General features: G+C 39.4%; 1 protein-coding gene across 9 annotated transcripts in view; it reads left to right on the top strand.

Annotated features, from left to right (window-relative positions):
- dnmt3aa (DNA (cytosine-5-)-methyltransferase 3 alpha a) overlaps positions 1-23,268 on the top strand; it is a 361,546-nt gene that overhangs the window by 139,257 nt on the left and 199,021 nt on the right. For all 9 annotated transcript variants that reach the window (XM_078399368.1, XM_078399367.1, XM_078399366.1 and 6 more), the window contains one exon: positions 5,810-6,179. In XM_078399368.1, coding sequence (XP_078255494.1) covers positions 5,810-6,179 — 370 coding nt within the window. The remainder of the gene's footprint in view (positions 1-5,809; positions 6,180-23,268) is intronic.

Raw genomic sequence — 23,268 nt, 5'->3', positions numbered from 1 at the left:
TTGAATCTACTTCCACTACTCCTGCAGTGGATTTCAGACCTCCAACCCTTGCTGCGTAAAACAAGTTCCTGTCATGACAGTCTATTTGGCAAATCACTTTCATTCTGCAACCCCTAATCTTTGGCCCTTCTTTGCTATTCTCCTTACATTTTCCCACTGTTCTATGTTTTGTTTAATCTTCAAATTTGAAAATTGTGCTCCATTCACCTAAGAACAAGCTATTCATATTTTTTAAGAAATGCTTGGTTCGTGGTACTAACCCTCAGGGAACACCTTCCTCAAAGCAAAAACTATCATTCACTCTGCTGTCTGTTTCCTGTTGCTTCATCTATTTTCTGTACATGCTGCAACAGCCCCTTTCATTCCATGGGCTTATTTATTATGTAGCACTTTATCAAACATTTAAAAAAATTACTTTTTCAACATATCAATTATATTTCTCTCATTGAATCTCTTGATTACCTCATCATACAAAAATGATGGGTTTGTTAAATATGATGTGCCTTTAACAAGTCCATGTTGACTTGCCCCAATCAAATCTATATTTGATCAAGCGATTGCTCATTCTATTCCTCATTATTGATTCTGAAAGTTTCCCCACTAAAAAAGATTAAATGGACTGGACTTTGGTTGCTCTATTTATCTGTGCAACCTGAGTTTGAACAAGAGTGCAATATTTGCAGTTTTCTCATCCTCCTCAGACAACAAGTGGCGCAGTTTTAGACCTGCTGCCCTACAGCGCCAGAGACCCGGCTTCCATCTTGAGTATGGTTGCTGTCTGTGTGGAGTATATAGCTTCCCCTCTCTATTCTCTCCCCCTTCCCAGTTCTCCTACTAGTCTTCCAGTCTCCGTCTACATTTTTTTTTTAAACAAATATTTTTCGGTCAATACAATAAAACAGATTGACCATACAGTTGTGAAAGTTAAATAGTGCGAATTCATTAAATCAAAAATAAAACAATATGGTCACACATGATATTTTCTGACCGAAAAAAAAGATGTAGGCAGAAGCTAAAGCTTATTGTGCCTACCCTTAATACTTAACAAAATATAATTTAAAAAAACACAACATCATAAGTCAGAAGCAGATAAACAAAACATCGAAACACAAATATAGTCAAGAACCATCATTTCTATCATGTCAGTCATTTCTCAGTGCTGATCACATATTTTGTATCTTTCAAATATATTTTTTAACATTTTCTTGAATTTACACATATTACTACACTCTTTTAATTAATTGTTGCAACTATTCCATTAATTGACCCCTTTAACAGTCACACATCTATTTTTCACATTTGTTTTTACCCTCATTTTTTCAAATATATAATGACTCCTGAGTGGATACCTGCTCTCCCTCACTGAAAACAAGCCTTGGATACAGTCAGGAAGTGTTCTTTCTGTTGCTCTAAACATTATTTGTAGAGTTTTAAAGTCTACTAGGTCCATAAATTTTAGGGCATATGATTTCATAAATAATGTTGGGTCATTATAACCAGCCTTATTGACAATTCTTATAGCTCTTTTTTGCAATATAAAGATTGAATTAGTGCTAGTTTTGTAAGTATTTCCCCATACTTCCACACAATATGTAATGTATGGAATAATGAGTGAGCAATATAACGTAAATAGTGAATTTTGATTCAAGATGGCTTTAGTTTTGTGCAGTATTGCAATGGATTTAGACAGTTTTGATTTGATATGTTTTATGTGAGGTTTCCAAAAGAGTTTATGATCTAATATCACTCCCAAGAATTTATTTTCATACACTCTTTCAATTTCTACATCATTAATCATAAGTGTTACCTCCGAATTTATTTTTCGATTTCCAAACACAATAAATTTTGTATTACTTAGATTTAATGACAATTTATTAGTATCAAACTACTTCTTTAGGGTTTCCAATTCCCTTTTAATTGTGTCCAAATGTTGCTTCATGTTTTTCCCTGAACAAAATAAATTTGTGTCATCCACAAATATAATTAAATGTAACAATTTTGACACCTTACAAATATCATTTATATAGTGTATAAAGAGCTTTGGGCCCAGGACCGAGCCTTGCGGAACCCCACAGGTAGCCTTCATAAGTTCTGAATCAAAATTATTTACTTGAACATACTGATATCTGTTTTCAAGGTAGTTTCTTAACCAGGAGTATGTTACTTCTCTCCTGAGATGCTGCCTGACCCGCTGAGTTACTCCAGCATTTTGTGTCTAACATAGAACTAGTGTACGGGTGATCAGTGGTCGGCGTGGACTTGGTGGGCTGAGGACCTATTTCCATGCCGTATCTCTTTTTTAAAAATCGTCTTATCGACAGATGTTTGTCTAAATCCTTGCAATTTCCATCCATCTATTCCTCAGCAACTTGGGTTGCATCTCAATCTGGGCCAAGTGAATAGTTTATTTTAAGTACAGCTAGAGTGCGTAATGCATCATCAGTTTTCAGAAGTCGCAAGAGTGCATGGGTTGGTAGTCAAATGTTGGCATATCTGCAGATTGGCTATCTAACACAAAACAGAAAATCAAGATACTGGTTTCATTTTTGGATTGATAATCAGTAACTAGTGGGTTCCCACAGAGGCCAGTGCTGTAGCCAGAACTACTCTCATCTGTATTGATGATTTGGGGGTAACAGACCGAGTGCACTGCAGCTATTTTGGGTGATAATGAAAAGATATAGTGCCCTCCATAATATTTGGGACAAAGACCCATCATTTATTAATTTGTCTCTGTACACCACAATTTGAGATTTGTAATAGAAAAAAAAAATCACATGTGGTTAAAGTGCACATTGTCAGATTTTTTAAAAAGGTGATTTTTATGCATTTTGTTTTCACCATGTGGAAATGACAGCAGTGTTTATACATAGTCCCCTCATTTCAGGGCACCATAATGTTTGGGACACAGCAATGTCATGTAAATGAAAGTAGTCATGTTTAGTATTTTGTTGCATATCCTTTGCATGCAATGACTACTTGAAGTCTTGTTTTGGGGGCTAGTCCCCTTCAGTTTTCCCTTCAGTATATAAAAGGCATGCTCAATTGAGTTCAAATTGGGTGATTGACTTGGCCACTCAAGAATTTACCATTTTTTAGCTTTGAAAAACTCCTTTGTTGCTTTAGCAGTATGTTTGGGATCATTGTCTTGCTGTAGAATGAAGCGTCAGCCAATGAGTATTGAGGCATTTGTTTGAACTTGAGCAGATAGGATGTGTCTATACACTTCAGAATTCATTATGCTACTACCATCAGCAGTTGTATCATCAATGAAGAAAAGTGAGCCAGTACCTTCAGCAGACATACATGGCCACCGCTGTATTTTACAGATGAGTTGGTATGCTTTGGATCTTGGGCAGTTTCTTCTCTTCTCCATACTTTGCTCTTGCCATCACTCTGATATGTTAATCTTTGTCTCATCTGTCCACAAGACCTTTTTTCTAGAACCGTGGTTGGTCTTTTAAGTACTTCTTGGCAAACTGTAACCCAGGCATCCTATTTTTGCGGCTTACCAGTAGTTTGCATCTTGCAGTGTAGCCTCTGTATTTCTATTCATGAAGTCTTCTGTGGACATTGGTCATTGACAATTCCACACCTGACTCCTTAAGAGTGTTTCTGATCTGTCGGACAGGTGTTTGGGGATTTTTCTTTATCATAGAGAGAATTCTTCATTCATCAGCTGTGGAGCTCTTCCTTGGGCTGCCAGTCCCTTTGCGATTAGTAAGCTCACTTTCTTCTTAATGATGTTCCAAACAACGATGGGTCTTTGTCCCAACCATTATGGAGGGCACTGTAGGTACCATTTGCAAGTTTTGTGGAAGGCACAATTCACTTCCAAAGGGGCATTGAAGGTAGTGCAGGATTCTCTACCCCCAGTGAGCTATGAAGATGGATTCATTGAATATATTCAATGTGAAGATTGACAATTGTCCCGCCTTTCCTTCTCATAAGAATGTACCAAGATTGCACAAAACTTGTTGTTCGGAGCGCAAATGTGTAAAATTTGTGCTTTGGTGCTCCCTGTGTGATTAACAATCAGTTCTGAAAATGCCAAATTTGGCTTAAATAGATAAAATGATCTTGTAGAGATCTACGACAGTGCGCAAATGACTTGCTAATATTTAACATCTTGAAGATAATATGGAGCTTTTCAGAGGTTTCCCCAGTGTTTAACATGTAGGACAATGCAGTTTGTGCAAATCCTTCCAAACACAATTTGTTTTGGAAGGGCAGGATGACAATTTTCAAGATTTCGCTGGTGAGTCCCCTGACCAAGTCGGACAGGATCTCTCTGAGCAACAAGGCACAAAGTGCTGGAGTAACTCAGCAGGTCAGGCAGTACCTTTGGAGAACATGGATAGGTGACGTTTTGGGTCGAGGCCCTTCTTCAGGCCGAGAGGGTCTCGACTCGAAGTGTCACAGATCCATGTTCTCCACAAATGCTGCTTGACTGGCTGTGTTACTCCAGCACTTTGTGTCCTTTTGTGTATTAACCAGCATCTCCCAGAGCAAGCACACTGACTATTTCCGATCAATTCCAGCCTCGTTAAATCCAGATTAATCCTGCCCTTGATTTTTTTTCAACAAATTCCATTTCACAGCCATTGGATTTACTGTTTTATAATTATCCAGCTAATCCCAGCTGCCCAGTCACCTGGCACCTCTTATGGCCAGAGAAAATATTAATATTTCAGTCAGGGTCCCTAAGGTGCCGATGTTCCTGTGCATAGGGAAATAAAATAGATGATTCAAACGATTTGATAAATTGAACTGGGAAATCATTTTGTTGATAGAAATTGGTCCTACTAATTTGTGTAAACAATCCCAAACATTGTTCAAAATGTAGAGACAAAGAACAGCGGATGCTGGTTTATACCAAAGATAGAGACGTAGTGCTGGAGTAAAATATTAATTATTGTGTCATCCAACCACCCCCATCCCCAATTGCCCTTGTCAATGTAGTAGAATTCCGACTGTTGCTCATAAATTGTGGCTTTGCGGTGTTACCTGCAGTACTTTTGCAGCAGATGTGGGTGACTGTACAATTAAATTAATGTCTCTGTCTAGCTAGGGTACTAAAAGTTACAGAATATTGGACAATTAGGTCTTCTGTGAGCAGTGGTGAGATACAGTAGGTTTCAAATCTCTTCAGCTCTATTCGGGAATGTACATTGTATATAACGTTTTAATTTTTTATCGTGGGTGTATGTCAATATTTTATTTAATCTACTTATATTTCATCAGGGTTTTCACGCAGTAGTCATGGTTTAAAAAAAGATGTCTCAGTTATTTAAGTATTAATATTACCAATTCTCTGAAAATTAAGTCATAAAACTCACCATCTTCCAGTTTGAAATATGTTAGGCAATATCAAAATTAATTGGATCCAGCCTAAGTATTCTGACATTCTTCCATGGTTCCCAACCAGTGCAAAAGCAAACATTGGGACTGGTCTAAATAAACCAATGCAATAAAAAAATTGACTCCACCAGTAATCTCCACAGTGGATTCTTGAATATTCCAAACATTCCTGAATGTTTTTTTCATTAGTTTCTATTTCAATGCCTTCTCCATTGGAAGTACTAACTATTGCTGTATTAAAAATAAATGTATCTGTGAAAATGGTTCAAGCAACATGCTGGAAGAGTTTTTCTTCAAAAGAATATATCAATCTAAATGTTACTTCATCTTGAGTCAGTGGATTGTACAAAATCATAAATATGGGAAAAAGTGTTCTTCAGGAACACAGTCAAAACCTATGCTTCGAAAAATTCAATCTGTATTAATTCACATGTTTTTCTTTATGTAGGTGGACATCAATGAAACTTCCAGTGAAATGGTGGCAGTCCCAAAGTGCCAATCTTCCCAAGCATCGTCAACACAAGTGCACAATGGAGAGGTAGAAAGTAAACAACAAGAGATAGGGAACTCACAGCTGACTGGAGAAAAGAATGTTCCTGAAAATGGCGACCGTGGAAGATCTGTCCTTGAAGCTCAGAACTTGAAAGACCAAGAGTCCAATGAAGAAAGCACAAGTCTGGATGGGGACATAGAAATAGATTTGGAGATAGAGAATGGTTGTTACACCCCAAAGTATGGACAGGATTCTGAAAAAGGAGAAAATGAGAAACTACCATCTGCTCTCAGAAAGAAGTACAAAAAGCATCAAGTGGAGCCAGGTTTGAACATTTTAATAAATTAATGTGCTTATATCTTCAACACCATAATTGGACCTCAAAGGACCTATGGGTGCCCATATAAATTCATATCTATCAAATTCACTATTTGCCCAATTCTTTTGAGGTTCATCAGAGTGTTGTTATTAAAGGTAAACACAAAATGCTGGAGTAACTCAGCGGGACAGGCAGCATCTCTGGAGAGAAGGAATGGGTGATGTTTCGGGTCAAGACCCTTCTTTAAAATGGACTCTTATTAAAAGATTTGCAGTTGAAAGATCTACTCCTTTCAACACACTCTAATTTTTCTAAAGCAAAGTTGTGTTGAAATTTTGATGTGCTCAGTTGAAAATAATGTTTGGGAAAATAATGCTGATATGGTTAAACAATTCTTTGCAAAACTACGTCCCAGTAGTTTGTGGTGTTGCTGCTTGATTTTAACAGTGAATAAATAGGATTTGTTTTCGTGTTCACCACACTCGTTCATCCCAGAACTATTAATCATCAAGCACACACTTCACTTAAACCATTATGGCTAATTTGTGGGATGGGCCACAGTGTTTGATTATTTGAGTGCTCTTTAACAGTACCATCTGGCCTTTGACGTGCTGGTTGAGAAAATGTGAAGCCTGATTATTCACTTAATAGAAATCCTTGGGTGGTGCTTTTTGCCGAATATTAACACCTAGCTTTGCAAAGAGTCTATTATGACCCCCAATTCTCCCAGCCCATGTTACTGCATCGATAGTTGAAAAAGTATTTCCTCATTTCGTAACTGATCTGAAAATAGAGTGACTATGCACCTCAAAATGTTTTTTTTCTATGAAACCACTTCATGTATTTGGGAATGATGAAGGAGGTTGTCATGAGAATCTTGCCAAGATCAGAATCCTGTCTAAACTGCATTAATCTAAAAAATTATAGACAAGGACTTTGCAAGGAAATTAGATCATGCCATTCTCCATTTTTAGTTGTAGCTGATTGGGTACTGGAAAGTGATACACAATAATGATAATTTCTGGTTCACTTTATGCTGGAAATTCATCCATTCATCCACATGTCACTCTTATCTCATGTGATTTCTTCATCTTATGTCATTCAAATCATGTATTTCTCCCCGCAGTATTCTAATTGAGGGGCCAGTGGAGATTAAATCAAATTTTCATTGAAGCAAATATTGCTCGTCACAACTAGACATTCACAGTGTAGCACAAGACTGTAATTGCAATTTCTCAGCTTCCATCGCCATAGTTTATATTAGAACTCTGTTTTGTTTGTGAGCTTTACTTCTTTAATTTCATTCAATAGTCTAGATTTATTATTGTTACATGTACCATGATACAGTGAAAAGTTTTGTTTTGCTTGCTATCCAAACAGATCAGATATACAATACACAGGTACAATCACCAGATGACGACAGCAATGGCTGCCTCACCAACAGTCTGTCCCTTTCTTCTTCGTTGTTTTTTTTGTATGTATTAAATGTATGTTTTTAGCGTTCTTTAGCTTGTTTTATGTGGGGGGTGGGGGGAATCTTTTTCTAATCTCTTACCTCGACGGAGATGCAATTTTTTTCCGTTTCAATAGACAATAGACAATAGGTGCAGGAGGAGGCCATTCGGCCCTTCGAGCCAGCACCGCCATTCAATGTGATCATGGCTGATCATTCTCAATCAGTTCCCCGTTCCTGCCTTCTCCCCATACCCCCTGACTCTGCTATCCTTAAGAGCTCTATCTAGCTCTTTATTGAATGCATTCAGAGAATTGGCCTCCACTGCCTTCTGAGGCAGAGAATTCCACAGATTCACAACTCTCTGACTGAAAACGTTTTTCCTCATCTCAGTTCTAAATGGCCCACCCCTTATTCTTAAACTGTGGCCCCTTGCTCTGGACTCCCCCAACATTGGGAACATGTTTCCTGCATCCAAACGTGTCCAACCCCTTAATAATCTTATACGTTTCGATAAGATCTCCTCTCATCCTTCTAAATTCCAGTGTATACAAGCCTAGTCGCTCCAGTCTTTCAACATATGACAGTCCCGCCATTCCGGGAATTAACCTAGTAAACCTACGCTGCATGCCCTCAATAGCAAGAATATCCTTCCTCAAATTTGGAGACCAAAACTGCACACAGTAATCCAGGTGCGGTCTCACTAGGGCCCTGTACAACTGCAGAAGGACCTCTTTGCTCCTATACTCAACTCCTCTTGTTATGAAGGCCAACATTCCATTGGCTTTCTTCACTGCCTGCTGTACCTGCATGCTTCCTTTCAGTGACTGATGCACTAGGACACCCAGATCTCATTGTACACTAGGACACCCAGATCTCTTTTCCGAACTTGACACCATTCAGATAATACTCTGCCTTCCTATTCTTACCACCAAAGTGGATAACCTCACACTTATCCACATTAAACTGCATCTGCCATGCATCCGCCCACTCACACAACCTGTCCAAGTCACCCTGCAACCTCATAGCATCTTCCTCACAGTTCACACAACCACCCAGCTTTGTATCATCTGCAAATTTGCTAATGGTACTTTTAATCCCTTCATCCAAGTCAATAATGTATATTGTAAATATCCAAGTCATTAATGTATATTGTAAATAGTCATTAATGTATATTGTAAATTGTATCGTATGTCTGTCCGCACTGCGGCCTAACATTGAGGAGTTGGCAGCCTTTGCTGGAGAACGATTTCGTGAGCTCCACCGTGGGAGCCTGCGGGACTTTAACATTGTAGAGCTTGCGATCCCTTTGCCAGGGATCGACCTCTGAGTTCTACCCCTGGAGCCTGCGGACTTTAACATCGCGGAGCTCACAGTCCCTGGTCAGAGACTGACTTCGGGAATTCCAAGCTGCGGGAGCTTCTACAGCCCCGATGCGGGAACTTCGATCGCCCCCACGTGGGGGCTTCAACCGCCGGCTACGGGAGCGTCGATTGCCCCGAAAGTTGGTTCAACTGCCCCGACTGCGGGAGAAAAATGAGGGAAGAAAATTAGACTTTATTGCCTTCCATCACAGTGAGGAATGTGGGGAATCCGCTGTGGTGGATGTTTATGTTAACTTTTGTATAGTTGTGTGTCTTGTTGCCTTTTTAGTATGGCTGTATGGTAATTCGCATTTCACTGTACCTTAATTGGTACAGTGACAATAAAAGACCTTTGAAACCTTTGAATCAAGTCAAACTCATATCAGAGATAGAGCATAGGGAAAGATATAGAGTGTCAAATATAGTTCTCGGCGTGGTAGCACATTGTAGTTAATCAGTTTCATAGACAAAGTTCAATGTCCAATGGGGTAGAGGTGAATAGGACAGTACCCTATCTTATGGAAGGATCATTCAGAAGCCTGATACAGGGTAACAGATGGTTTTACCCTACCGGTAATACTAAATTGTTGTCAGTGTACATCTGCAAAGTGGAATATTATGAATATGAAAGTATTCTGATGTCACAACGTCAGAAAAGCTGGAGTTGCTATGCAATTTGACCACTGTCTATATCATGTATTGGCAACTCATCTGTACTTGACAGATTGACATAAAATGCCAGTTTTGCCAGCAGTCTTTTTGGAAAGAAAGAAATTTTAAAGGATTGTGTTGAGTGCAAAATAACGAATAACAATAGCTTAAAGAGACAATGTATTTGACGTTTTTGATGACTCAAATAGTTAAAGCAGTGAGTAGTGGAGCCATATGGAGTAGTACGTTTACAGGAATTATTTCCGGTTCTGCATAAAATGACCAAATCCAGCCAGCATGGTTATCGGTGTACAATTGGCCCTCATGTAGCGAGGAGAAGGTGCCTTGGCTACCGGCAGTTGACTGCCGTTCAGTGACTTTAGCTGGAAATGTCCACTTGATGAAGTCATCTGAGACGAAAATTAGGCTCAGCTGTGTTAGCGCACAGTGTCAAGTAGACTGTCAAGCTTTGCTCTCTGGTCTGCAAAATGAAGGAATAGTGCATGCTTGAGATGTTGCCAACAGTAGTAAAACTCTGCCAACAAGTTTGAGTGTGTCACAGAGCAAATGAAAGAAAGTTGACAAGGAGAAAACAATATCTGTCAAATCTTCCATATTTGCAAAAATAGTAATATTTGCATGATAAATGCTGCACAGATGTTTAGATTGTTCTCCTTTCTCATGATAAAACCATTGTGATATTGTATGATTTGTTTTTGATATCTGATTGCCTCTAAATATTATACTTTTCCCAATATTTTGAGTTTAGTTATGTTCTGAAGCTTAGTTTCAAACCATTACAATGGATAAGGCAAAAATATATGGAAGCAGATATGATAGTGGCATTTAAGAGGCTAGATATGCAGAGAATGGATGGATATGGATTATGTGCAGGCAGAGATTAAATTAGCATTAACTCCAACACAGACACTGTGGGCTGAATGGCCTGTTCCTGTGCTATACTGTTCTATGTTTGCTCTATACTTTGGTGCAAAAGCCAGCCTGTTGAAACAAATTAATGTTGTTTCTCAATTTAATTGAATCGCTGAGCAAATCTTGCAAAAACTACAATGCACAAAAGACAAAAAAGAATCAGTTGGCTTACTGTCATTGGTTGCATCAGGAAATAGAGACCAACATGTTACTTTCTTTTACCTTTCACCACTTTTTCTCACCATTAACCTTAAGAGATTATTGTTCGCATTCAGGAGAGAAAGTGGATTCATCGTTATGAAGGCAAAGCATTGGTCTGGTGTGACAGTGCTGTTCCCATTTATATAACATGTTAATGTCATTTAAGGTAGAATGTTATGTAAAAAACAAATCTTGCGCCCTTGAATTCGGGAAGAACAACCATTTACCAAGGCCATGAGAGAATCAACTGGCCTGAAGAGAGGTTTTAGTTCAGTTTAGTTTAAACTAATACAGCGCAGAAACAGGTCCTTTGGCCAACGAGTCCTTGCCGATCAGTGATCCCCGCACATTAACACTATCTTCTACACACTCGAGATGATTACACACATACCAAGTTAATTATCCTACAAACCTATACCTCTTTGGAGTGTGGGAGGAAACTGAAGATCTCAGAGAAAACCCAAGCGGTCACGGGAAGAACGGACAAACTCCGTACAGACAGCACCCATAGTCAGGATCGATCCCGGGTCTCCGGCGCTGCAAGCGCTGTAAGGCAGGAAATCTACCGCTGCAATACTGTGCTGCCCGTTTTGTGCAGAATGTCACCATACTGTGCCAGTTCCTGTGACAGTACATGAGTTTGAGGAGAAAATGTCCATGAAGGGACCGTTTTGAGCAGTCTGAAAAAGAAAATCTGAAATGAATACTATTTCCACAGGATCAATGTTAAAGTACTATGCAGCTGATTTTGTGCCAAAGTTATGTTGGTGGCAACAAGAACCTGACACAAAACCACATATAACAATGTAACTGATGCCGTTTTAGTGAAGTAGAAAAGCATAGGTGGGGATAACTGCAATTGTCCAGTGTCACGTTCTACTGTCATAGGCAGCGGATAATTATTGTAACAAAATTGGTTAAAAAAAATTCAAACCCATCGTAACATTGAATTATTTTTTAAACCTTGAAAGACTTCTGAGAGGTTTGTGCTCCCACAGAAAACCACACTCTGAAAGAGAAGATAGGTGATTGCAAAGTCAGTGTCAAAAGCAAAGTTATAGCAGGAGATTTATTACTTGTCAAATAAGGAGAGACTGGAAGACAGGAGGGAAATGAGTGTTGCATATGCTTGACCATGCATCTATTGATCGTGAATCTGATTACAGTTCAAACCGTTCCAATATGTGCTCACAATGGAAAAGTCACTTGTCTCAACAACACAAATGTCATGTGAACAGAAATCTATTAATAACATTATCAATCTGAAATGACGTCAGTCTTATCAGGTAAATAGGTTATTGCAATTCTGGGCGACAAATAGAATGCTCATACTATTCTTCTGTCAACTACGAAATTAGGTGTTTACTAAAGAGCAATATTTTGAGCCAGTTCGTGAAAAATACTGAAATGTTCATGTCTTAAATGGAAGACACCACGTTAAACTTGATTCTTGCTATGGAGGGCGTGCAGCGTAGGTTCACTAGGTTAATTCCCGGAATGGCGGGACTGTCGTATGTTGAAAGGCTGGAGCGATTGGGCTTGTATACACTGGAATTTAGAAGGATGAGGGGGGATCTTATTGAAACATATAAGATAATTAGGGGTTTGGACACATTAGAGGCAGGAAACATGTTCCCAATGTTGGGGGAGTCCAGAACAAGGGGCCACAGTTTAAGAATAAGGGGTAGGCCTTTTAGAACGGAGATGAGGAAGAACTTTTTCAGTCAGAGAGTGGTGAAGGTGTGGAATTCTCTGCCTCAGAAGGCAGTGGAGGCCAGTTCGTTGGATGCTTTCAAGAGAGAGCTGGATAGAGCTCTTAAGGATAGCGGAGTGAGGGGGTATGGGGAGAAGCCAGGAACGGGGTACTGATTGAGAGTGATCAGCCATGATCGCATTGAATGGCGGTGCTGGCTCGAAGGGCTGAATGGCTTACTCCTGCACCTATTGTCTATTGTCTATTGTCTATTAATCCCAGAATGATGAAAGGGAGATCATCAGACATTAATGGCTAATTACAGGAGACCATACAAGGAGCCACAATATATTCACAAAAAATGAAATCACACTGTGTTGCTTATTACAGAATATGCCAAGGGACATATTCAAGTTCTTAATGCTTCACAAAGAAAAATAAATCTAACCACTCTGAGCTTGATAGCCAATGTTACTTCTGTTTAACATTTATATCTGGATATATTGAGGGATTCCCGGGTGGACGAGCTTGATCCTTAATTTATGAAAGGCTTAATACACAATTTCTCCTTTATAAGATGATATAAATTGTCTTAAGTTTCCAAAATATGCACTGCAACAATTATAAAGAAAAACATGGGGGGAAATGCAGATCTTGGAAAACTGAAATGAGGAAAGAAAATTATTGGAAGTACACAGAAGTTAAATCAGCATTTGCACAAAGAGAATGCATGTCAAGTGAATTGTTTCATTTGCCAACAGTAACCATTTGAAAATATTAAACAGATAATGTTGAAATCTTTTGCTTGGTTAGGCTTTTGAAAACATGGGATTCAATAAAAAGGGTGCTTATAGAAAGAAATCCACAGTAAATAAATCAAACCAATAGCATAAAATGGTTTCAGAAGTTATTCTTGTGGAACTTTCAAATAGCTTAAAATTTAACTCCTGCAATGCTTCAGTCTGTGAGCAAATAATTTCTGCAAGGGCAAATTTACGCAGGAGCTTTTTGTTTAATGGGAAGTGCCCTGACGATTTGCTTCCAAAGCATAGCTTGATATTTCTGTTACTTTCTGATGAGTGACAGTCAGAAATTACCTATTTTCATTATTTTGCTCTGAATTGTAACGGATTTGCCCTGTTACAATTTGGAGCAAAATCATTTGCAAGTTTCGGGCAACTTTTTTAAAAAGCCACTCCTTTCAATATATAGCCCTTTATCAGTAGAAATGTGATTACCTCAGATTGAAACAATTATCATGTGACTTCATCCTGCTGAATAGTCGAATACCAATTTAAATGACTATGTTTGGATTTGGTTAACAGAAAACAAAATGCTGGTAGTCTTCCTTGTATGATTCACTGAATTATATATTCCTTTATTCGTCCCACACCGGGGAAATTTAAGGCAAAGATCATTTAGAAATAATAAGGTTTTGTTGTGGTACTTTGGTTTTAGAGCTAAGTATTTTAGTAGGTCTTCCAAATAGTGCCCTGTAGTGCTAAATTTACTTTGAGGGAAAATCAATCTTTTAATCCCTAAATAGCTTTTAGAGACAGGTTTTGAGGTTTTTTGATTATATTGGAAACACATTTTGCTTTGTTATTTTACAAAACCAAAAAACACAAGTGTTAGAGCAAGTGTTTCATTGAACATGTGACATCGCTGTAAGCACTTTATTGAAGAATAAAGAAGTGCAGAGGAAGTTTCCACATATAAATGTTGACTATAAGATCAATAATGAAGGAGCACACTGATGGCAAAGAGACCAAGGTTTAACATTAAGGAGTCATATAACAGGGTAATGAGTCCTTTGAGTTCCACCCTCAGAATGGAAATACATGTTTCTCAAATCCCCTCTAAATATCTTACTCCTTTGTGTCCTCTCTTCACACCCATACTTACTTTATTTTTAAGTTCCCCTGAACATAGAGCCTCAACTGCATTTAGAGTATAATTTTCCAACTGACCTTATCTTTTTGGGTCATGTCCCTCTTGACACATAATAGAAATCAGAATAAGATATTTCTGCTAAAATGTTGTTAACAATTCTATCCTGGTAATTTTTCTTGACTATGCAATTTCATCTTTTGAGTGCTAATAATCCATTGCAGCTGAGAAAATATTCTCATGTCTTTTAATCATAGAAACATTGCTATTTACAGCACTGAGACCGTGGTGTTCATGCCATCTGTAAAAGAGGCATTTAAACAAATCCTATTTTCCATTCATAGGTTAACAAACTTGAACCTTTATGGGCATCAAGAGCTCATCCAAGTACTTAAAAACTATGGCTATCTGGCTTCCCACCCTATCAAACGGCTAATCCCAGACACTCACTGCTCTCCAGATGAAAATATTTTTGAAACTCTACTTCAGGACTATGCTTCCCAGGTGTTGGTCTCTCCACAAAGGGGCTTAATTAAACTTCAATCATTTCATCCATCCCACTAAATCTCCCCTCGGAAGCTTCCATTCCAAAATAAACAACCCCAGATTAGCCAACTTTTTCTTGTGACTAAACTGCTCCATTTATGGCAACATTTTCTTAAATCATCTCTTACTTTCCAGTACAATCTTCAGATTGTGATGAGAACTTTATGCAGTACTTTGTTGTAATATGTCTCATTTTTTAATACAACTATTACATGACTAACCTGCTTGTATGTACTATAACCAATTAAAGGAAATATCCCTCCCATACATCGTCTCAACCACTGTATTTGTCAGTCCTGTTCTTGTCCAGGATCATTAGGGTCCCGAAGGTCAAGGTCACTTGTTTTTTAAACTTCTCATCATACTATAATTATTGTGTGTTTCTATGCCTTGTTTGTCCTTGTTTGTTCTACCAAAATGTATTACCTCAGACTTGTCACTTTTTTGCCCACCTAACCATCCATTGATGTCTTTCTGGACTCAGCAGGCTTCATCCTCATTATCAACCACATCATCAACCACACAGCCAATGGCAATTGTAAACCTCTAAATCATAACCTCTGCATTTAGGACTGAGATGAGGAAAAACTTTTTTTAGGACTGAGATGAGGAAAACCTTTTTCACCCAGAGAGTTGTGAATCTGTGCAATTCTCTGCCACAGAAGACAGTGGAGGCCAAATCACTGGAAGTTTTCAAGAGAGAGTTAGATTTAGCTCTTAGGGCTAACGTAATCAAGGGATATGGGGACAAAGCAGGAACAGGGTACTGATTTTGGATGATCAGCCATGATTATATTGAATGGCGGTGCTGGCTTGAAGGGCCGAATGGCCTACTTCTGCACCTATTTTCTATGTTTCTATTCAAATCCAATATTATTTAGAGCCTCCAGAAAAACCAAGGGACATTGAATAACATTATACCAATCATCCTTTCTATTACTGTTGAGCATTTTCTTTTGCTTCCTTCAACTGTGCAAAGTTTGGATCTAAATTTCCTTTGGATATCACAAACTTTTACGTTGCTGATTATTTTATCATGTGCAATATTCTGTCAAGGTTACATACAAAATTCTGACATGACTCAACCGTCTGGATATCAAGAGGATATTTCTCCTGGTTGGTGGGTCTAGAACTACTGGCCAACGATAGGGTAAAACATATAGGACTGAGATGAAAATGATTTACAAGAATGTTATTGGAACTAGAGGATTATGAGGAGATTAGGAGAAGCTTGGCGCTTTTAATCCCTGGAGACTGAGGGATCATTTTACGGAAGAATGTAAAATAATGAGAGGCATATAAATGGGCATGGTCACTTTATTTTTATAAAGGGAGTCTAAAACTTGAGGGCATAAATTTAAGATGACAGGAGATAAATTTAAAGAGGTCGCAAGTGGCAACCTTTTCAACAGAGGGTGTTGGGTATATGGAACGAGCTGACAGAGGCAGTGGTAGAGGCAGGCACAATCACAACGCTTAAAATACATTTAGATAGGTACATTGGCAAGAATGGTTTAGAGGGATATGTGTTAAATGCCACTTGGTCAGGATGGAAAAGTTGGGCCGAAGGGCCTGTTTCCATTCGGTATAATAATAATAATAATAATAATGCATTACATTTATATAGCGCTTTTCAAATACTCAAAGACGCTTTACAGGGATTACTAGAACATAGAGAAGAAAATAAATAGATAAATAAGTAAACAAACAGAAAAAGGAGACAGAAGGTGAGGTGACGGTCAGTGGTTGAAGGCAGTGCTGAACAGGTGAGACTTCAATGATGTTTTGAATGTGGTGAGTGAGGAGGAGTCTCTGACGGTTTGGGGGTAGTGAGTTCCAGAGGGTGGGAGCAGCAATGGAGAAAGCCCTGTCCCCCCAGGATCTGAGTTTGGTATAACACTGACTGTTGAAATTTCTTCACATAGAAGTTGAACTCATCAAATCCTCTACCACAGAAGGCTTTAAATACAACATTGCTTAACTTGAGTCTTGACTCTATATTTAAGAAGGAGGTAGAGATCTCCAGGCACAAAAGCATCACAATGTATGAGGAGAAATTGTGAATATGGTCTTAAGATACAAGGATCAGCTAGTATCATATTGACTGGCAGAGCAGCATTGAAGTGACCAATGGCCAACTGCATTTTTTTTTAATGTCCATTTCCATACAGGACATTTTCAAACGTCTTGCTTAATTGAACACAGAGCAAAGCAGGTGCAATACACTCATTGCCCTTCATTGTTACCGATTGAGTGGTCTGGGTGATTCCTGGGCTGATATGAGGCTTGGGGGAAGGTGGGTTGGGCATTATTTGTTAATGTAGTCAATAGGGGATGTAGTAATTGGAACTATGGTGAGATGGGGAACCGTAAAACCATGAGTAAAACACGATGTGCTGGAGTAACTCAGCAGGTCAGGCATCTTCTGTGGAGGACTTGGACAGGTGACATTTCTGGTTGAGACCCTTCTTCAGACGGGTAAAAGTATGGCTCTAACCTTGGTCATATTCCAGTCTAGTGCCATGCTGCGAAGACCTGGTTATCCCAATTTTTTACAATGATGGTCCTTTCTATGACAACTTTGTATCATTTCTCCAGAAATCTTCATGAGAAGAATGAATTGGCATTGACAACAAATTCTCAAGTGCAACTCATGCCAGGAAAAGATAATACAAATTTCTGGAGTGATTAAAATATGATCTGGAAATGGTTATCACATTTCCCTCGGCATTTTCTTTTACTGAGTGCCATGCAATCTCATCTCTGAGTTCCTGTCTATATTAACTCTGCTGCTGTAAATTACTGCTTCACGAAGGTTAATGGCAAAAAGAAGCAAAGGGGAATTATTGGGCATGTGTGAGAGCGAACACGTTATGGAGTATAAGGAAATAAGAATAGGGTGGAATGGGATGAATGGGATTATTCCCTTGGGTGCCAGGATGGACCAGACTGTTTGAAGGCCAGATGCAGTGTGTTCACAATTATAAAAAGAACAAATTATATACTTTGTTTCAAGCACTTTAAGCACTTGTGCCCACAATCTGCTTTACTTTCCTCCCTCGACACTTGCATGTGTTATCAGTGGCTTTCTGTTGAAGTTTAAACATTGTAGCAGCAAAAAGTAAACCACCTGATAAACACTGCTTTCTCTGCTTTGAGGCAGCGTTGCCCAAGAGAAGCAATGGTAAATTCAAGTCACATTTTTGCATTTGCATGAGCATTGTTTCACAAAAGGCAGGCATGTGGTGAGAAGGAGAGTCCTTTCACTGTGAACTGTATTTGGTGTAAAATACTTACTTTCGTGCTGATTTGAAGTTAAGCTTGAACTTTGCATATTCTTGTTATCTGCCTGACTGAATGTTTAAAAGGCCGTTAAACCTTGGATTGGGCTACATTTCTTGTGTTATTGATTTACAGAGTGCCACAATGACAAATACCAGTATGGAGCAAAATGTTTAGATTTACTCGAGCCTAGTTTAAGTGCCTTTATCAGTTTTAAACATGAAAAAAGACACAAAGTGCTGGAGTAACTCAATGGGTCAGGCAGAGTCTCTGGAGAACATGGATAAATGTTGTTTCAGTGGGTCAGGCAGCGTCTCTGGAGAACATGGATAAATGTTGTTTCTGGTTGAGGACTTTAGTTCGTATACTTTTTGCTCATAACTGGAAAATATTTCAGAGTCTATAATGTTTCCACACAGCCAGCATATCAAATAAACGTATTTCCTGTGACAGTGGTTGTCTAGCAGGCACTTTTGTATACTATTTGCTTCAATCACCTTGCTACCCTGCTAATGTAATTCGCAAGTTTGGGGAAGATGTTTCCAACAAGTCGTCTTTAAGCATGCAAGTTAACTGCATCTGCGTTTTATGCAGCATGTGTTCAGGCCTCTTTTATTCACATGTAATTTATAATCAGGATGGAGTTGGATCTGAGCTGCTTTCATTGAAATCTTGTGGCTCTGAACTCTGGCTCTCCCTATCTCTCACGTCGGCTCAGATACTATACTAGTGAAGATGCTGCTTCTGGAGCTGCCCTCATGCTGAGGTTGGCAGTAAGAAGTGAAACTTGGCTATGGACATCCGTTGCTTGATTGTAGATAAGAAGATGCTTCAACTGAAAGTGAAATGACTGATTTTTTTCAGCTTTAATGGATGAAGAGACGACAATTGATTTATATAAAATGCATTTAGGGAATCAATTTGTGGCACATTTTGTGCTCAGTGCTGGTGTTTAATGAAAGAAGTGAAATAGCACAGAAAAAGTACAATGTTCCTTAAGTCAGACAGCATCCATGGAGAACAGTTTATACATCAGGTCAATGATATTTCATCAGGTAGGAAATGTAGATAGAACATTTTTTTCAAGATGTAGGGAAAGAGGTCGTGGAGAAGAGGACATAAGGGTAGGTCAACAATATGGTGTGGATGCAGAGAGATCAAATGACAGAAGTGATGGAGCCAGCGACAGAACCAGTGACCAACAGTACATAGGTCTGCAGAAGATGTAAACAGCAAAAAGAGAACTGATGAAATTGTGAAATACATAGATCACAAAATCTATATTGGCACCTTTTTTTATAGGGCAACAAATTGTTTTAGCATGTTCCATGCACATGATATGCCGACACGTATCTGGGAATGCAGGCCAGTGGTCATCTGCGGTAATTCATCCTACAGTATGGTGTGAATAAATGGTAAAACCAATTTTCTCATGCGTAGCTCAGAAACGGCACCGCCCACTCATGGAAGCAGGTCCTTAAGATAAGTGGGCGTCCTTCAGTCCACAGCAAGGAAACACCCAGACGCGGTCTGTTTTTTGCAAACTATGGGTTATGGATCCACTGCAGGTGGATACCAATTTCATTTTCTCTTTGCACTGCCCACCACGTAGTCTTCCCTCTTTTGGACCCCAGTCTCACCACTCCTGCATATCGTTTTTAAGTTCCTCCGACTGTATTGGCCCCATCCCCCCTCACTCTAATATACACGAATGACCTGGATCTGGATGAGGGATTCAAGATCGTGAAGATCACAGATGGCACTAAGATTGGCAGAGCTGTTGACAGTGTGGAAGGAAATCTAAGACTGCAATGACATATCAATGTGTTGGTGAAATGGGCAGAAAAATGTCAGATTGAGTTTAATCCAGCCAAATGTGCGGTAATGCATTTTGGGAGTGCTAATGAGGTTGGGATTTACACCATGAATGTTAGGGTCTGGGGGAGGATTGAACAACTTAAGGACCTTGGTGTACAAGACCATAGAACCTTGAAGGCGGCAACCAAAGTAGACAACATGATTAGGGGATACTGACTTCCATTATTTGGGAGATTGAGGACAAAGGTAGGAAGATTATGCTCCAACTGTATAAAACCTTGGTCAGACCTCAGCTGAAGTGTGTAGTTCTGGTCACCGAGGTATAGGAAGGATGTGATTGTGCCTGAGCGGGTTCAGAGGAGATTCACCAGTTCGTTGCTTGGGATGGAGTAGTTTTCATTGTCGTATAAATACATTTGTGATGTAAAGCATCACTTTAGAGCGGAGGTGCAGAACCTGGCGGACTGGTGCTCGGATAACAACCTGTCCCTAAATACCACCAAGACCAAGGAGCTGATCATCAACTTCCGTAGGTCACATAACGGGGAATATGCCCCGATCTCTATCAACGGGGACAGTGTGGAGAGAATGTCCAGCTTCAAGTTTCTGGGCACTCACATTTCGGAGGACCTAACATGGTCCAATAACACTGCTGCGCTGGTCAAGAAGGCACAACAAAGACTGTTCTACTTAAGAACACTGAAAAAGTCTGGTCTACCCCAACAGCTGCTGACGACCTTCTACCGCTGCACCATCGAGAGCATCCTAACGCATGGCATCCCTGTGTGGTACCTCAGCTGCACGGAGGCAGAAAGGAAAGCTCTACAGCGGGTAGTCCATAGAGCTCAGAGGGCCATCGGAACACAGCTACCAGACTTAGAGGGCATCTACAACACACGATGCCTCAAAAAAGCCACCAGCATCCATAAAGACTCTTCACACCCCTGCAACAGTCTGTTCGAACTCCTTCTATCGGGCAGACGATACAAGGCCTTCTACGCCCGCACCTCCAGACTCAGGAACAGCTTCATCCCCAGGGCCATAGCTGCTATGAACCGGTCCTGCTGAGCCGGATGGCCACAACGCATAGATCAACTTGCACTTTACCCTGTCCAAAACTGTTACAACTGTTTCGTTTCGTTGGGTTGCTGCTGTCTAAATTACTTAAATTATTGCATCGTATGGGAGGCGCATTCCCAATCTCGTTGTACCCCTGGGTACAATGACAATAAAGATATATTGTATTGTATTGTATTGTATTCTTGTTGCCCGCTGCATAAATCTGTAATGTATCAGTGTTTATTTTCTGAAGTCTCAGTTCAGTATATTTAACATCTTTGTGATTGGCTAAATTGATTGACGCAGATAAAATGTATCACAGACTGTTACATAAACAATGGAGAAAAGTTAAGAGGCTATCACCATAATTTTAGTGTTCTCCTTGATCATGGAAATGTTGTTAGAGGATTAGAGAATTGCTTGCTTTGCTCAAAAAGGGTGGAAGGAACAAATCAACTAATAATAGACCAGTTAGTTTAATATTAGAAGTTGGCTGGTTATTAAATCAGTTCTGAGAAATATTATTAACCAGACGGACAATTTAAATGTCACTCTGATTATAAGGGAATGGCATGCATGACATACTTGATTTATTTTTTTAAGGCATTAACAAGGAGGATCAATGAGAAAAGTGAAGTTGATTTGTTTCCACAGATTTGAGCAAAATATTACTTGCAACGGATCAAAAATTTAAAAGCTTTTGTGATCCAGGGGAGATGGCAGATTGGATCCAAATTTCACAGAGTAGAAAGCAAAGAGTGGTGGTGACTGGATGTTTGTGCAACTAAAAGGCTGTTTTCAGTGGGGCTTGGTACTCGGTTCCTTTCTTATTATGTTGTTGGTCAGTAATTTAGGCCTAAAGGTGTACTTTAAAATAGTTTGCAAACTTTGTGACCGGAAGCTGGAGAAGAGCTTGTGACTGTTGGAAGATATTGCTCTGGATGCCAAAAATACCAAATGAAATTCATTTTGAAGTGCGAATTGGTGCATGTGAGTCACTCAGCAATCAGACTTTTGGAGAGAGATTGACAGGAGATGCTGTACTAGTTATGTGGCTGTGGGGAGATTGGTGTGTCCAGAGGTGCCAGAAAATTGAAATAACAGCAAAGAGATTAGTAATGGGAGAGGTTGGGGGTACAGGGGACTTTGTTGTAAAAACAGTATATAAACAGAAAATGCTGGAAACACAGCAGCTCAGGGCAGAATCCTTGGCAAGCCAAACAGAGTTAGGATTTCTGGTTGTAGAGCATTTGTCAGATAGGGGAAAATGGTGGAAAACAAGGTTAGTTGGTGGAATGGGAATGAATGCAGTTCTTCTTCAGTTGTGGGATTCACGGGGTGATGAGGTGGGGTTAGCCATCAGTTCTGTTGAGGCATGGGCATGAAAAGAAAGATTTTGGATGTACGTGATTCAATCAAGTCTGTTAATTGGCTTCATTTCAGTGTTACAATTTTTTGATTCAATGTTGTAGCATGCCTGTAAATGATTTCAATTTCCAAGTTGATAATAGCTCTGAATAAAATTAGAAAAGCCACTTCAGACTTGGTCTGAATGTGGCTTTCGATCCTGACATGCAAAAGTTTAAGGCACATGCTACTTTCTCACAGTGGCAAGTGAGTGACTTTAAAAATAAAACATTTCTGCTCGGGAAGGAAACCAAAACCACAGATAAAATCTGTTTAATCAAGAAGAGAGTGTAGTTAAAATTGGCTCTGGTTTCTATGAACTTGACATTTTCCAGGTAAAAGGTTGACCTAGAAATTACTGCATTTCTTTTTTTTCAAACATTAAGATGAAAGTCGCATGAAGATTGAACACTTTGCTTTTGAGGTTCACAAGTGCTTATTGAAACCAACACTGACAGTGTCAGAACTGTATCTTCTGTTGCATGTTTGCATTGCTGTCTGCAAGTGGCCTGGCAGGTGTGATCTTTGCAGCAGTGGGAAAAGGCAAGCAACACATTTCTGCCTGTACAGGAGAATTGCTACTGAGTAAGTGGTTGCAGCAATTACAGATGCTCCTCAACTTTTGATGCTTCGACATGCGATATTTCGACTTTACAATGGTGCAAAAGCTGGACAACGGCAGCGAGCCGCAGCTCGATTCAGGTCACATGACCAGGTGTATTAAATGCATTTTCGACTTACGATATCTTCGGTTGACGATGGGTTTATCGGAACGTAACGCCATTGTAAGTTGAGGAG

Source organism: Rhinoraja longicauda, chromosome 5 (genome assembly GCF_053455715.1).
Source record: "Rhinoraja longicauda isolate Sanriku21f chromosome 5, sRhiLon1.1, whole genome shotgun sequence".
Classification (NCBI taxonomy): Eukaryota; Metazoa; Chordata; class Chondrichthyes; order Rajiformes; family Arhynchobatidae; genus Rhinoraja; species Rhinoraja longicauda.
The sequence above is the reverse complement of the archived record's forward strand: the minus strand, read 5'-3'. Positions and strand labels throughout refer to the sequence as shown.